The sequence below is a fragment of the Meriones unguiculatus genome, chromosome 17 (assembly GCF_030254825.1).
Source record: "Meriones unguiculatus strain TT.TT164.6M chromosome 17, Bangor_MerUng_6.1, whole genome shotgun sequence".
Taxonomy (NCBI): Eukaryota; Metazoa; Chordata; class Mammalia; order Rodentia; family Muridae; genus Meriones; species Meriones unguiculatus.
Genome location: NC_083364.1, coordinates 77,613,873 through 77,630,869, shown reverse-complemented (window position 1 = coordinate 77,630,869; position 16,997 = coordinate 77,613,873). Strand labels below are relative to the sequence as shown.

General features: G+C 38.0%; 1 protein-coding gene across 1 annotated transcript in view; it reads left to right on the top strand.

The window, feature by feature from the left end:
* The window catches only part of Samsn1 (SAM domain, SH3 domain and nuclear localization signals 1), a 49,164-nt gene that overhangs the window by 22,276 nt on the left and 9,891 nt on the right, over positions 1 to 16,997 (top strand). The window contains exons 3-7 of the mRNA XM_060370663.1: positions 3,711 to 3,860; positions 7,029 to 7,158; positions 11,394 to 11,545; positions 14,866 to 15,072; positions 16,068 to 16,218. Of these exons, the coding sequence (XP_060226646.1) occupies positions 3,711 to 3,860; positions 7,029 to 7,158; positions 11,394 to 11,545; positions 14,866 to 15,072; positions 16,068 to 16,218 (790 nt within the window). The remainder of the gene's footprint in view (positions 1 to 3,710; positions 3,861 to 7,028; positions 7,159 to 11,393; positions 11,546 to 14,865; positions 15,073 to 16,067; positions 16,219 to 16,997) is intronic.

The window sequence follows — 16,997 nt, the reverse complement described above, 5'->3', positions numbered from 1 at the left end:
GACTGTTCACCCCCTGTAAAGGCCTCTAAGCAAAGCACTCTATGACATTACATTTTATATATAATAACAGTAGCAGTATCAATGATAGCTATATTTAATGGAGTGCTTGAAATGAAAGAAGTATAGTGTAACTAATTTACGTATCTAGTTAGGAACTATTAGTGTTTCAATTTTACTGTTGAGGAAATGCATGTGTTCACTGAGCACAATTTCTTTTCAACTACAGACTTAGCAAATGACAAAGGCAGAATGCGAGCTCTTCTCTCACTCTAATGTCTGCAGTTCTGTTATACCATCTTATTTATCAAGGGACACCTACTGTAACTAAGGAAAGGTACAGTAACTAGTTAAATAATATGAAGGTTGCACACTTAGAAAACTAAGAATGCAGAACATATTCATTATTAAAACTAACTCTAAACCTGAGTCAGTGAACTCACTAACAGTTGATTTTTGATAAACAGGTTATATAAATATCACATACATATATATAAATACATTATTTTTAATTCAGAAATGGATATTCTAGATAAAATAAATTAAAATGAAATTTTATATTATATTATTTTGTAATATTTCCATTAGAGCATATTTCTATATGTATAATATATTTTAATTGGTTTATGTAATAGGTAGATAAACCATAACACACACACACACACACACACACAATCCTGTCTTAGTTTTTTTTTCCCCCGCTGATGTGATAAAACACCATTCCAAAAGCAACTCTGTGTAGAATGGGTTTCTTTTAGATAAAGATCACAGTCCATCCTGGCCAGGAAGTCAAAGATGCAGGAGTTTGAAAAAGCAGGTTGTATCACACACATCACCTAGAAGCTGAGAGCAATGAATGCATGCTACCACTCAGTTTTCTTTCTCCATTTATCAAGTCCAGCCAGGGAATGGTGGCTAGAGAGGACGGCTCTTCCCATCTCAATTACCTAGTCAAGATCATCCTGCATGACCATGCAATAGCAGTTCTAACTGATCCTAGATCTTGCCAAACTGACTATAAACACTAACCTCTACAATCACTTTTTGCCATCTATATGTTTATGGATGATTATATATGTACTCACAAAACATATATTTGTAAACACTTGTTTATTTATGTATGTGTATGTGTGTGTATGTGTGTATACACAGAGGAGAGGTTACTTATATGACTATTTTCATGTAGTGTGTTGTATATAATTTTAACACTCTATAACTAAATGTAGCTGTATTCTCTTGCTATTTAGCTTTTAACAAACCTATGAAAGTATCCAAATTTCATTCACTGTCATTGGAATAAGTTATTAATTATTCTTTGTGAAAATTGGCCTTGTAAATTGCTAAAGCATTTAACAGAGCTGATAAAGTAGTTTCTCATTTTTTCTTTAAATGTTTGTAAAATATTTATTTATTTATTAATATTAGTTACATTTTATTAACTCTGTATCCCAGCTGTATCCTGCTCCCTCATTCTCTCCCAGTCCCACCCTTCCTCCCTCATCTCCTCCCTGCCCCTTTCCAAGTCCACCGATAGGGGAGGTCCTCCTCCCCTTTCATCTGACCCCAGCTTATCAGGTATCTTTTTCATCCTGTTCACAGATAACTACACAATGACAAGGTTTCTCTTAGCTACTCCAGAGTACTGTTGCAATAAAAGATGAAAATGCCTATTTCATGAGGCCTGGAGACTGGAAGCAACATTACTTTAAAAGTGGGACTGGGAAAAGATGGAGAGGGCTACAGCCAGGATACAAAGTGAATAAATTGTAATAAATAAATAAATAAATAGATACATAAATAAATGATGAAAATAACAGAACTGTAAATTCAAAACAAAAATTTAGTTCAGGATATGAAGAACTTCACAGAGAAGAAAAATAATTCAAAATATATGGGACAAGTTCTCTGCAATGAAGGCTTACATTGGTTGTCCATTTGTATTTATCATGTGCAATTTGGGGTAAGATATGAAGCAAAATATAATATTGATTAATAATGATGTTAGCTATGTGGTTAAACTTTCATATCAAAATGCTGAGGCCCTCTAAACAGAAGTTCCCATCCTCTTTGTGTTCTGGAGTGACTGGCTGTCCAGTTCTCAAGCATGGTGGGCGGCACTAAGGCACATGCGCTTCAGAGTTGACTGCCTGCACATCTGCGGTGTCAGGAGCGTCTGACCCTGACGCTCTCCAGTGGAGGGGGATTTCCACATCGGGGTTTTGCTTATATAAAGGAGAGTGAGCCCCAGTTAATGTGCCTGGAGTTCTTCTTGAGCACAGACTGGAGTACATAGAGAAAGCCTTTACTCCAGTGGAGTATGTATCATGTGGGAAACGCAGATAACCATTAAAAGAATAAACGTGATCAAGCAAAACAATATCAGAGATTAATAAATCAGATAAAACAAACAGGAAATGTGGACAGGTATGGAGTGACCGGTCAGATCACTTCCTTCCTGTTACTATGCATAGAGGAGGAAACCCAGATAGCTTAAGAAAGACATTTGTGGCTATTTAGAGGAAGGCAAGGCAAAAGCAAATCCAAACTCTGGTGAGAACCTAATAAAGTTAAGGATATGCATTATCATGGCAATATTATATTATCAATTCGTTCAAGTTTTATTGTATATCTGTGGGTCAGAATCATAATTGTCTTGTAAAGCTGTCCTCATATACTGTTTTGAAATATACGTGCTGTTTTGGAATCTGATTAGTAGCTAAGAGTATATTCATAAAGATATATTATTCCAAATAGATTCTATAGGATGTAACACATAATTTATAAACATCATATTAATAATATGTTAATTATGTGGTTAAACTTTAATATTAAAGCATTTAAGATTACCTCAAAGAAGTTTCCCATTATTAATTATACTATACTGTGTCGATTTATGCTTTGCTGTTGAGCTTTGTAGCAAAACACCAATACTTGTTTTATTCTGAGTCAGAGGGAAAAAAATCACTGCTTTAGGAATATTGTTGAGGAGCACCAGCTAACACCAACAAAAAAATAAAAGACTTAATTAGTACCATGTATGCAATATTTATGAATTATGTATTTCTCTATTAATGGATTGAGCCTGGTAATATTTACTGTTACTTAAAGTGAAAAACATGCAAGCATATGCAAATGGCCAGAAGAAAACATTGCAGATTACAACTGTTTTAATTAAAACTTTAAAACTTCTTTGAAAATAGCTATGACCATGAGAATCTCTTGGAGACACAAGAGGCTGTTATAATGTTCTTCCATCACAGATCACAGATGGGTGTTAAAGGTTTTTCTAATCCCTCCATTACATGATCTCTCTTCTTAGGAGCTGGGAACAGTCAGGATGCCTGATGATTACTTATATTTTGTTCATCTCAAAGACAAGAACTAAAATGATTGTTCAATAGAGCTATTAAGCCATAAGTTCTCAAAGACTTTCACATGCAAAGATGAGAACTTTCAACCAAGTTTCCTATGCAAGAAGCCAGCTGTAAATGTTTACTAATATGTGTTATGTCCAGAATGTGTACTTCATGAAATGAACAAAAAATTCAAACTTGAATTCTCCTAAGGAACTTATCAATCAATGCCCTTCGGGTTGGACTTGGAGTTTAAATGTGGTGCCCTTGCCTAGCACATGAAATCCCTAGCACTGACAAACACTTGACTCAAATGGTCTTTTCTTTATTATTTTGTCTTTTGTAAAAATTCTACATTAGGTCCATGAAGGGGAACTAACAAATGGAAGTGAAGAACAAGATAAAACTTCAAACAATGGAGGAAGTCTAGGTAAAAGAATGAAGGCTATTTCATGGACAATGAAGAAAAAAGTGGGAAAAAAATACATCAAAGCGCTTTCTGAGGAAAAAGTAAGTATATTTTGGCATCTGTGTTTATATATAAATAGATTAAAAGTATCCAGTAGGCCCTTCCTCTAAACCTAGACTATTTGGTATTTTATGAAGCACTCAGACATATTTTTTCCTTTGTCATACCCAGAAGTTCTGTAGTTTTCTTTTTTCACCAAACCTACTTTACTTAGGGTTCTTTTTGTTAAATTATAGGCTTTTTGTTTTCTATTTTTTAAATTTATTACAATTTACTCACTTTGTATCCCAGCTGTAGATGCCCCCCTCAACTCCTCCCTGTCCCACTCTCCCTTCCTCTTCCTCCCCTATCCCTCTTCCCTAGTCCACTGATAGGGGAAGTTCTCCTCCCCTCCTGTGTGACCCTAGCCTATCAGGCCCTATTAGGACTGCCTGGACCCTCTTCCTCTCTGGGTTCCCTAGGTCACTCTACCAGGGCGAAGTGATGAAGGAGAAAGAAACCAAGTTCATGTCAGAGACTGTCTCTTTTCTGTTTACTAGGAGACTCACATGGGTGCTGAGCTGTCTATGGTCTACATCTGAGCAGGGGTCTAGGTCCTCTCTCTGCATAGTGTTTGTTGATGCATCAGTTTCTGCAGTGTCCCCTGGGTTGGACTGGTTCTTATGTTGTGCATATCATAAACATTGATTCTTTGTATGAAGAACTTTTTTGTTTCCTTTTGATATATGGTAATTATACAGCTAATATTTTGAGAAGCTGGGAAGTCCTAGCTCAAAACTGCACAGTTTTACAGACCCAATATCTATGAATGAGTGGCTCCAGTGTTTCTATGTCATTCCAGCCCATGGGATTTTTAAGTATCAGCCATTAGTAAATATGAAGTAGACTCACACTGTTATTTTTATTTCCGTTTTCTTATAATAGAAAATCCTTATATCTTTTAATGTGCTTGTTGGTTATAACGATTTATCTTTAGAGACATATCTATTTAAAAATTTTGTCTGTTTTTTAATATTCAGTTATCACAATTTATTAAACTTTAGAGGTTTACATAATTTCAGAATGAGAGAAACACCAAGGATTTACTAGGGGGAAATGCCTGTGAACTCTAAAGAAGATACATGCAAAGGGCACGCCTGCAATGGCAGTGCAAGTCTGACATCTATAAAGAGAGAGGGAGGAGAGATAAGATTCAGAGTCTATCTTTTCAGCCCACTTCTGAGAACATTTTGACATATGTATTGGGAATTCTTGAACTAAGCCTTCCCAAAAGAAGAGCTCAGTTTTTCACCAATATAGTTGGTTAGGTACTTGTATTCAGGCACTGAAGTGGTACAGTCTGTGTGAACACACGGGTGGATACAAAGGGGAATGGCTGGAACGCTAGTGTATTAGTCACATTGCTGTGCTATTGACATAACACAGCAGACTTGTTACTCACAAAGAACCTTATTTTAGGCCATAGTTGTGGTCCAAGATTGAGGGGCCACATCCCATAATGGCTTGTTTAGTGTCAGGGTGACAGTGCAGCAGAGGTTATCATGCAGCAACAAATACAGTATATGTGTAGATGTTTTTAGTGTCTATATCTTTGCTAGTAAAGTCACCGCTATCCAGTCATGGATGCTCTGTTCTAATGCTCATCTAGTCACCTCTACACACCAAAGTCAGATGATGTTTCTCTTTTATGATACTGCACAGTGAAAATGTCATGCATGTGAGTTTTTTGGAAACAAAATGAAACCATAACCTTTGGTCTCCAACCTCCAAGGCTCATGTGCTTCTCATAAGACAATAGTACAGTCAGTAAGGTAGAATCCATGGCAAGAGGTCTAGGGGTCACATGCCCATGGCCACCACAGTGGTCTATGATGTTCCTCATGAGCTGGCTATCATTCACTGCTTTTCTTTCACTACATTGGCCTGAATAGACAAGGCTAATTGTGAGTTCCTGTTTTGTTCTTATCTTCCCTTTTGGTTATAAAAGTATCTTTAGAAGAAAATGTAAGTTCTATTGTCTCATAATTCAGGTCTACATATTTTAAAAGAATATCTTCATATTTTTTCAGGTGGATTCTGGGCATTTGTTACCATACGATTGAAGTCTTTGGAAGTCATTTTGTCTAAATCAGCTGCCTCCCCTCCATCCTTGCCTGACTTACTAGTTGTCTCACCTTATATACCTCCATCCATCTCCTTCACAGCATTTGTGATTATCATCCTAGTCTGTTCACATACGTATGTCCACTTGCTTCAAAGCATATAAACACATCGTTTACATACTATGCATTGCCCGTTCAGGCTATAACATTATTTGTTAGAGTCAAAACACTTTTACTCTGCTATCTTGCTTATTACAGTATTCACAAATTTTAGAAAGGTGGCAAGTACCTAGGCTGTGCTTTATAAGCCTTCCCTGAATGACTGAATATAGATGAAAGCAGAGAATCTAAGTCTATGTGTATTATAAAGTTTTATCAATGCTCAGTAATGCTCAAAACTAAGACTATTGAATTATATTGTGATGAGTATTAAGAAATTCATAGGCTTTGCCCAAAGGTTCTAAAAATGGAAAACATTTGATATGTTTTCAAGGAAATGTAATTTGTTTTGAAATTGTCAGTCTTTTCTAATTTTATGCAAGATCTGCTTTTCACTTGACTAAGTGGCAAGCACAGTATGAGATTTGTAAAGCTCCTTAGATAAGGCTTGCTTTAGAATTGCAAAGTGAGCATGTTTTATTCATATCTAGTGATCTGGTAGCGTGCAAATAACTGACATGAAACAAATGTGCAGAGTTTAAACCTGTAGTATCAGATCTCAAAGGATTAGTAATGGTGGCAAACAGATAAGGAGAACATGAAGAAGAACTGCACTTTAGCAGAAAAAGCATTGATGCCAATACATCTAACATTTCTGATTAAATAGTTTTGATATGATATTCATCTTTATTTGCAAAAATAGAGCATTATAATTGCAGTTGAATTCCATAACATGCAATGTCTTATCTAGGGAATTTTTCCAAGTATACTCTAAACTGTTTTCCTAGAAAATGAACTGAAGATTAATGACTCTCATATTTTATGCTGATGTATTCATGAGTGTTTTATTGTTTAAATGTGTCTTGCTTGTTGAGTCGGTGCACACAATGCACATCTCCATGGAAATCTGATCTGCACACTTAACCTCTGATATGTTTTGTTCTGAAGGAGGAGGAAAATGGAGAGGAAGCCCTCCCATATCGGAACAGTGATCCCATGATTGGAACACGTGCAGAGAAGAGCACCCTCAAAGCCAGTGACTCTATGGATAGTCTCTACAGTGGGCAGAGCTCATCAAGTAAGGCTAATGAGTAAGGGGTGGTGCTGTAGAAATGAAGCCAAGGATAAGCTAATTTAAAGAACAAGGAATGATCACCCAGAGGTTCTTTATCAAATTAGAAACAAATATAATAGAGAAGTTGAAAAGGCTACATACATTGAACATACATTGAGTATATGCAGACTTATTATTGATTGTGATACGAAGCATAGAGCAACATATTTTTTATGCTATAGCCTGCAGGGCTCTTGTGAATATTTCTCCAAAAAGTTGTGTTAAGAAATGAAATCTGATAGCAAAATTGTGTGCTCTGGAAACCTAGTGTTATCTTGATTTGAAAGGCATAAAATTATTTGAAATGAAGAAGTAAAATTTTATTTTTTTTATTATTTTCTGATGTTCCTTCTTTGATTTTTTTCTGTCCCTTCTTCTGTCTATCTTTCACTCCTCTACCCTTCCTCTTCTTTCCCTCCCTCTCTCTTTTCTTCCCTTGCTCCCTTTTTCTTTGCCTCCCTCCCTTTCTCTCTCTTTCCCTTCCACTCCCTCTCCTTCTCTGCCTCCCTCCCTCCCTTTTTTCATTCCTGCTCTCCTTTCTTTTGTAATTTCCTGATTTTTTTCAAAGTGTAGGACATTTGGTTCAATTCTGTCATTTACATTTACTGTTAGTAAGGAGAGACTGAAGCAATGGATAATACTGCATGATAGATATGTCACCTGTGGGGTGAGAAAGGGGATTAGCAGAAACTGTAAGGACTGCTGAATCAAAACTGATATTTGTCTAAGAAGGACATTTCTCAAGATCAGTTACATTTTCTGCAACAATAGTTGCAAGAAAATACTGATAGTGCTGGTGTTGTATATATTTTATATGTAAACTGCTATTTTTCCTGCATTCTCTTCAGGACTTTTAAATGTCACTTCAAAGTTTATTTTTTCCATTTCCTTTTTTTGAGATTTTAATTTTTTTATTAATTAGACTTTATTCACTTTGTATCCCCCCGGTAGCTACTTCCCTCTACCCCTCCCAATCTCTCCCTTGTTTCCCCTTCTCCAAGCATGCCCCTCCCCAAGTCCACTGGTAGGGGAGGTCTTCTTTTCCTTCCTTCTGATCCTAGTCTATTAGGTCTCATCAGGACTGGCTGCATTGTCTTCCTCTGTAGCCTGGTAAGGCTGCTCCCCTCTCAGGGGGAGATGATCAAAGAGCAGGCCAATCAGTTCATGTCAGAGACAGTCCCTGTTCCCATTACTATGAAACCCACTTGGAGACTGAACTGTCATAGACTACATCTGTGAAGGGGTTCTAGGTTATCTCCATGCATGGTACTTGGTTGGAGTATGAGTCTCAGGAAAGACCCCTGTGCTCAGATGTTTTGGTTCTGTTACTCTCCTTGTGGAGCTTCTGTCCTCTCCCAATATTACTGTTTTCCACTTCTTCCATTCACTCTGCCCAACAGTTGGCCATAAGCCTCAGCATCTGCTTTGATAGTCTGCAGGGCAGAGCCTTTCGAGGCCCTCTGTGGCAGGCTCCTAACTTGTCCCCTATTTTTCCTTCTTCTGATGTCCATCCATTTCCTTTTAAACTATTTCCCTTATTTGAAGATGGCTCATGAAGCGCAGGTGTTTTAAATACCCTTAATTTTAATCTTATTAGCTACAGAGCAGTTATTTTGGGGTAAAAAGCTAATGCAGAAGCATTTGAAGGATCGTGTGTGTGTGTGTGTGTGTGTGTGTGTGTGTGTGTGTGTGTTCTATTTGGGTTTCATAAGTGTCCAGTTCTGTTGGAAGTTTTCAAATTCAAGGTGTGGTACTGAATGTGGGAAGAATTAATTCTCCCAACGTGCCATGCTAAGCCTGCACCTTCACATTCATCCAGAATGGAGGCACTGGCAGACAGCGGTCTACTCAAATGCTTTATTTCCCTTCCTACCCAATGTGGAAATTACAGAATTTTGCCTTATTTCACAATTCATGGCAGCTCTTTGAGCAGCAAAAGGTCAGCGTGCAGGAGGAAGTGAGGAAACTGGAGCTGTGCTAGAAACAACTGGCCTCTCGCACTGCAAACAGACCTGACATTACAAAAGGGAAGCAAAAGGGAGCGAAACGGAATGCTTCTCTCTCCTTGTCTTGCTCTTACTTGTTTTGATTTACCTGGAATTCAAGATCAGAAAGGAAAGGGACGAGAAAACAAGCATTCAGGCTGTTTAGGGTAGTTTGGAGGTTCACACAATTCTGCAAATGACCTCTCCACTCTTATGACAAACAAAAGTATTGCCATTTATAAGCAGAGATATTTCTCTCATATGGCCTTTGGCCCACAGTAAGAATTCTGTGGATGACCTGTTTTTGAAATTATTTATTCATTTTATATCTCATGGTAGCCCTTTCCTCCTTTCCTTTCCCTACCACCCTCCTCTTTCCACCCCCTCCCCCAGCTCATCAATTCATTCTCTTCCCCATGGCCTGGTAATGGTGTCTCATCAGTGGGAAGTAATCAAAAAGCAGGCAACAGAATCCATGTCAGAGGCAGCCCCTGCTCCCCTTACTAGTGAACCCACATGAAGCCTAAGCTGCCCATTGGCTACATATATGTAGGGGACCTAGGTCCAGCCCATGCAGGGTCCTTAGTTGGTGCTCCAGTCTTCAAAAGCCCCTCTGGGCTCTGGTTATTTGGCCCTTTTGGTCTTCTTGTGGAGATCCTGTTACCTCTATATCCTTTTATCCTTTCCCCCTCTTTCCCAGTAGACTCCCCATGCTTCCCCCAATGTTTGCTGTGAGTCTAAGCATCAAACTGTCGCTGGGTGGAGCCTCTCAGATGACAACTCTGATAGTCTCCTGTCTAAAAGTTTAGCAAAGTATCTTAACAATGTCACAGGTTGGCTCTCTTCCATAGGATGAGTCTTGGATTGGGCCAGGACTTGGTTGGACATTCCCTCAATCTCTGCTCTGTCTGTTCTATCATAGCCCAGCAGGCAGGACAAGTTTCAGATCGAAGTTTTGTGGGTAGGTTGGTGTTCTCCTCCCTCCACTAGGAGTTATGTCCAGTCCAGTCTAGGAAGCTGCTGCTACTAGAGTCTCAGCTAAAGTCCCCCTCATATCCTCCCAGACAGATGTCTCCAGCTTATAACAAAGGTGCCCCTACCCACAGCTTCTCTTTTCTCTGCAAGCCTTCCATCCTCCCACCCCCACTCTCCCCAGGTTTGATCTCTGCCATCATTTCTCTCTGAGATTCATCTCCTATCTTGTTCCCTTTCTTCAACCACTACCTGTGTCTATTCTATTTCCCCTTCTGAGTGGGATTTAACCATCCTCCCTTGGCTCCTCCTTGTTACTCATCTTCTTGGGGTCTGTGCATTATAATACATCTATCTATCCTGTAGTATATGCTAAAATCTGCTTAGAATTGAGTACATATCATGTGTGTCTTTCTGGGTCTGTGTTACCTCACTCAGGATGATCTTTTTTTAGTTTCATCAACTTGCCTGAAAATATCATGATTTCCTTGTTTGTAATGGCTGAGTAGTATTCCATGATGTAAATGTACCACAGTTTCTGTATCCATTCTTTGGTTGAGGGACATCTAGGTTGTTTCCAGATTTTTGGCTATTACAAATAAAGCTGCTCTGAACATAGTTGAGCAAATTTCCTTGTATGGTAGAGCATCTTCTGGGTGTAGGCCCAGGAGTGGTATAGCTGGGTCTTGAGGGAGGGCTATTCCTAGTTTTCTGCAAAAGTGCCAGATTAATTTCCAAAGTGGTTGTAAAAGTTTGTACTCCCACCAGCAATGGAGGAGTGTTATCCTTTCTTCACATCCTTACTAGCATGTGCTATCATTTGAGTTTTATACTTTTTTATAATTATGTAAGTTATAGGAAATCCCAGAATATCATGTGTTGACCATTTATGATCAATAATAACAAATGATAGAACGGTTTTGATTGAATTCTTTTTTAGTTTTCAACTATACAATTATCTGTGTAGCTAAAGGTTTGAACCTATACCTTGCTCCAACTTAGCAAGTAGGCATTGTTTATGCCCTCTAAGACAGATCAGATCATAGTGTCCAAATGAGGCCTGATTGTAACAAGAATTGAAAAGAGTATTCAGACTGGCAGGGAAAGTGTCAAAACTACCTCAGAACAGAGTCTTTGCAGGACTTTAACTAGGAGCTACATAAGATCGTCATCCATTGTTTCAGTTCTAGGTGCAGGAGGCAAAGAACCTTTTACAAGAAATGTTAACATTTCCTTCATCAGGTGGAATAACAACCTGTTCAGATGGAACAAGTAATCGAGACAGCTTCCGACTGGATGATGACAGCCCTTACTCGGGGCCTTTCTGTGGCCGTGCCAGAGTACACACAGACTTCACACCAAGTCCCTATGACACTGACTCCCTCAAAATCAAGGTGGGCCAACATTACATATGCTTCCTGGTTTGCCAAACACTAGTTGCATGATATACTTTAAGGACTGATGGAATCTGGAAGTTTTTCCTATACAGTAAGCTGGACCAGCTTCCAGGGAAGAGTTTGAACTTAGCATAAGGTGGGATGCAAGCGATCAGTCTACTGTGGCCATTAGCCACAATAATATAAGTTCAGAAACTGGGAGAGAGATGAACTGTCTGCATTCTTCTAAACGCTGCAGTCTTCAGAGGTGGCCAGCCAGATACTCCCACCTGATACATGGCAAAGTAAAAATAACAAAGCAAAAGAGAGAAAAGGAAGATAGAACTCTCAGACAGGAACCCAGCAAAGCAAAGAAAGACATGGGGAACCAGACTTGGCTGCAAAGCTCCAGTTCTTTCTAAGTGGTTTGCCATGAGCAACCACAACTCTTTTTTTCTAATGAAAACCCCGCCCCGAATTCTTCTTACAACAAATTACCCTCAGCTCTGAGGCTTTAAATAACACATATTTATTTAATCACAGTTTTTGCAGGTCATAAACCTAGGTATGACTCAGCTGTTTATTGAACAAGGATATCCCTGGGTTAAATCAGGCTTCCAGCCATGTTGTGACCCCCTGAGACTTGAAGTCCTACTTCAAGCTCCCACACTGCTGGTAGAAGACAGTTTTTCATGCTCTCTGGTCCATGTGCCACCAAGACGATCCTTTGGATCTCTCATACAACACAACAAAGAACCCACAGTTACCACTGAGGAAGTACATTGACTGAGTCTTTCTTTGCCTGGGTCACCTGTCAGCTTTGCTGAAATGAGCAAGTTTAAAAGATATGAGGTACAAAACATGAAAGTTAAAATATGATAGGAAAGACCCGGTAAAGAAGTACCACACCTAGAAATGCATCAGCACTTTGTGGAGTTTGCTGATCTCATTGTTGGATGGCATCTGGTTTGCTAATTCATTCTCTCAAATGAAAAGTGGAAATGCCAAGACTCATACCCAGACAGACACACAAACTATACCAAATCAAAGAGATCGTATCTTTCAATCACACTCAATTCTAAGTAAGTATAACAAATAAAATTGTGTTTCACATCAATCACATTCACAGGCTAGCAGGAAGATGCAAACTTAAGCATAGCTCCAAGGAGCAAATATTTAAATCCAGCAAATATTGGGATCTGTTACATCTTTTGGGGATCTAAAGCTGTATCTCAAAGGAGCATATATGACTCTTACAAACAGACATTCATTTGCCCAGAAATCAGTTTTCTTTATAAAGAAATAGCTGCAAGAGAATTTTTTTTGTATTTTAAAAGTAGGTTGTTTTTATTATCAAAATACATAAATATAAAATCTGAATTGTCCTTTTTCAAGTTTTGGAAATTTTTTATGCATTCAGTCATTACATGTTTAAAAGCCACTTAATTCTTCTTTTTCAAATTTTTTAACTTTTATTAATTACACTTTATTCACTTTGTATCCCCCCATAAATCCCTCCCTCCTCCCCTTCTAATCCCACCTTCCCTCCTCCTCCTTCACGCATGCACTTCCCCAAGTCTACTGATAGGGGAGGTCCCCCTTCTCCTTCCTTCTGATCTTAGTCTATCAGATCTCATCAGGAGTGCCTGTATTGTCATTCTTCTGTGGCCTGGTAAGGCTGCTCACCCCTCAGGGGGAGGTGATCAAAGAGCAGGCCAATCAGATTATGCCAGAGGCAGTCCCTCTTCCCATTACTCTGTAACCCACATGGGCTACATCTTTGTAGGGGTTCTAGGTTATCTCCATGTCTGGTACTTGGTTGTAGTATGAGTCTCTGGAAAGACCCCTGTGCTCAAATTTTACTCTTGCTAGTAACTGCAGCCTATAGGCAAATGTAGTCTTAGATGACTATACAAAATGCAAGCTGGTTTGGCCATGTCAGTCTGCCTAGTTCATGCTTCTAAGAAAACTTCATTGTGGTTTTTCAGTCTGTGTAATATCTCCTCTTGATGTTATCAGAAATTTTGGGGAATCCCAGTGAGGTTACCATATTACCTGGGAAATCAGAGTTCCTATGTGGATTTCTTAGTCTCCTTAATAAAAGAATTTAAAAATAGACTCAAAGTTGAGGAAAATTTGATTATACTTAAAAACAAACAAAAAAACAAACAAAAAAAACAGGGTAGCAAGCTGTAAGTCTTAGCAGCTACAGGGAAGAGGAAGCAGAAGAAAAGGAACAGAGAAAGACATGCCCTGTGAATTAACTCTGTGTAGAGGTTCACCCACATGACAAAGAAGCAGCCAAATGGTAGAAGTAGGCATCAGAGAAAGAATGACGTCAAATTGTTAGGGAAGGTGCACTTAGAGAAAAGGTAGGCTTATGGAAGGAGAAAGTTATGCTTTTCTGAGTAACTCAGACAGAGCCAGGAGACTGTCTGCAGTGCTGTACTAGGGGTGCCAATTCAGGAAAGTTGAGCACTCTTCTTTCAACATGGCTTAAGGTATACCCAATTACCAAGAGGTGGTCTTTTGTCCAGAATAAATAGATTATTTCTCTTCTATTTGGAGTACCTTGGAATGTTAGGGCTCCCTTTAGGCCCTAGAAATAGCTTTCCCTAATGGGCCCCCACCGATTATAGCTCAGTGCTACCGTGACACTGGTGGGAAGAGCGCCATCAGTGCCTCAAGAATCAAGCAGCAAACCTGGCTGCATGAATACTTTGGGTACATATTTAGTAAATCCTATACTTGCATTACTTTAGGTGAAGAAAACTGTTCACGTGGACTTATTTTAGACTGTAAATGAATTATGTTAGATGAGCTAAAATCATGGACGGAATCCATAGCTTCTTTCTCCCCTTTAAGAGAACAGATTGGATGATGACTTGATGATTTGGCCCAATGCTGATTTAGGAAGAGGAATGAAAAGTCTGACCCCATCCTTACCCTCTTTTAGGCTCTTGAGAAGTCATTTAATATTGCTGTTTCTTTTCCTGTAATACTTAAAGCAGTTATCTGATGCTGCACACTCTATACCCAATACATATGCAGTGGGTTCAAAATAATAGTATATTTAATTTATCATGTATATTGTTCTACAAATGTAAGTCAGTGAGTTGATACAAGGACAAGAAAAGCATCCTCAAGCATGTGGGCATTTTCTTCACTACACAGTGAAAACTTTCAAAGAATTGAAGTCACATCAATTTTTGTAATCTCCAAACACCTTGAGCTTATTACTCTCATTTCTTTAAATTCCCAACAGCTCCTTTCTTTTTACATATTACTACAGCATGATGGTGCTTTGGAATTTGATTTGTATTTGTCTTCGTCCTTAGAAAGGAGACATCATAGACATTATCTGCAAAACACCAATGGGAACATGGACAGGGATGCTGAACAATAAAGTAGGAAACTTCAAGTTTGTTTATGTGGATGTTATCTCAGAAGAGGAAGCAGCTCCTAAGAAAGTAAAACCACAGAGAAGCAGTAAGAGAGAGGACACCAAGACCGTGCAGGAGTTCTTAGAGACGATTGACCTTCAGGTTAGTAAACTTTTGGTATGTTTGATTTTGTTGGAAAATGGAGAGAATACTTGAGGAGAGTGGATTAGTATTTATGCAGAGTTGTTAAAAATATATTTACAGCAAAAGAAAATCTGTTTTCCTAGAACAGCTCTTATTTTGCCTTGATTACTTTTATTATGCAAGGACAGGTCTTAACATAGCACCCTTTGGATTAAACCCTAATGGTACTTAGCAGCCAGTGACAAGACAAATAAATGTAGAAAAGCAAAAAAGGGAAATGAAAAATGAAAAAAAAAATATCTAGGAGAATAGAAGACCATGGAAAAATTTAAGTGAGAATGATAAAGAGGAAAGGAAAAATATAGTAAAATCTGTGAGATTGAGAGGAAAAATGACAAGAAGCTTGAAATTTTATAGTAGAGAAAGCAAAATGAAGTGCGAAGAAAATGACTGAAAATAAGATCTCCAAGGTAATTCAAGAAACAGTGATTATTACTGTTCTAGCAGTTATTTCAAAGAAAAGTTTGTTTTATTAGCACTTCAGTTGAACCCATCGCACCACTGGCACTCCAACTGTCTATTTTATAACCTTATTTACTTCTATTATTACATTTTAAAAGAGAACTCTCGATAAATGGTATAATATGCCATATAGTACAGCATACACTATAGTCTCATTCCAGTCACAGTTTTGCATTCCATTTGTAAAAATGAACTCAGCAGTACTTTGATAATGTACATAATTCATCCTGACAACAGAAATTATATTTTTCTTAATTGGTATTTCTGCGCTACTAATTGACTCTACTGTCTGTCAACACACTGTTTAAGTATTTTCTATCAAATGCTCTAGAGTTTGTTTGGAGGAAACTAGTATATATAAAATGGGCTTAAACAAGAGTTCCATTGTTTTGATTATTGTAGACATTTCTATACTTAATTCCAATGTAGAGAAAACACAATATTTGAGCCCTACTAGTTTACAGATAATACATACTTCTCTCCACCTATAGGAATACACTTCAACACTTCTGCTCAATGGTTATGAAACTGTGGATGACTTGAAGGATATCAAAGAAAGTCATCTCATTGAATTAAACATTACCAACCCAGAAGACAGGATGAGGCTACTGTCTGCTACTGAGAGTCTCCTGGATGAGGAAAGTAAGTATATACATCCATTCTTCTCCCGCTTGCTCATCATGCCTTAATGTAAAGAGTGAAATCATTAAAAGCGAAGCTCAAATGTCTTTTACTAAGAATCCTATAAAGTATTCTTTTCTTTGACATGAGGAACACTTTTTACATAATATTGGATAAAACAAACGCTGGCTAAAATGTGTAGTCAAGGAAAATATATTTTTACTATATTCTTAAGAAAGGAAAATATTTCTTTGGGTCTCTTGTTTTGATTCTACCAAGCTATTAATTTACACACAATTGGATGCCTGCTTTCTCAAAGACCAAGGGACTTACAGACAAATATTCTAGTGCCAGCATGAGCTATTAGTAAGTAATGCCACACATGTCTTCTGTAGCACAACACAGAGCCTGGCTATATGCTAATGAGCCTTCCCTGCCACATAGGAGAATTCATTTCATTACCACATAGTCACATCTTGTGTGTGTGTTTATAGTACTCTTTGTAAATGTTATAATAGCTTGTAAAAATATTCAGCACTCACTTTTATTATAGGAGATGGCTCTCTGTATTTGTAAATATAAACTGAAGATGAAATAATAAATGCAGATTCATTTATGGTTGAGTACAAGTTACACCAGCTAGGTTTATAAAAAATGAAATAGCTTTTATTTTTACAGTTGTCCATCCAGAACACCATTTCTAATGAATCTAGTTAAGCCTCCAAACCCTGAGTTTAGGGTGAACATAGTACTGTAGAGTATTTTGTAATGGAAAAAAAGGGAAAGAGCCTCACCCTACA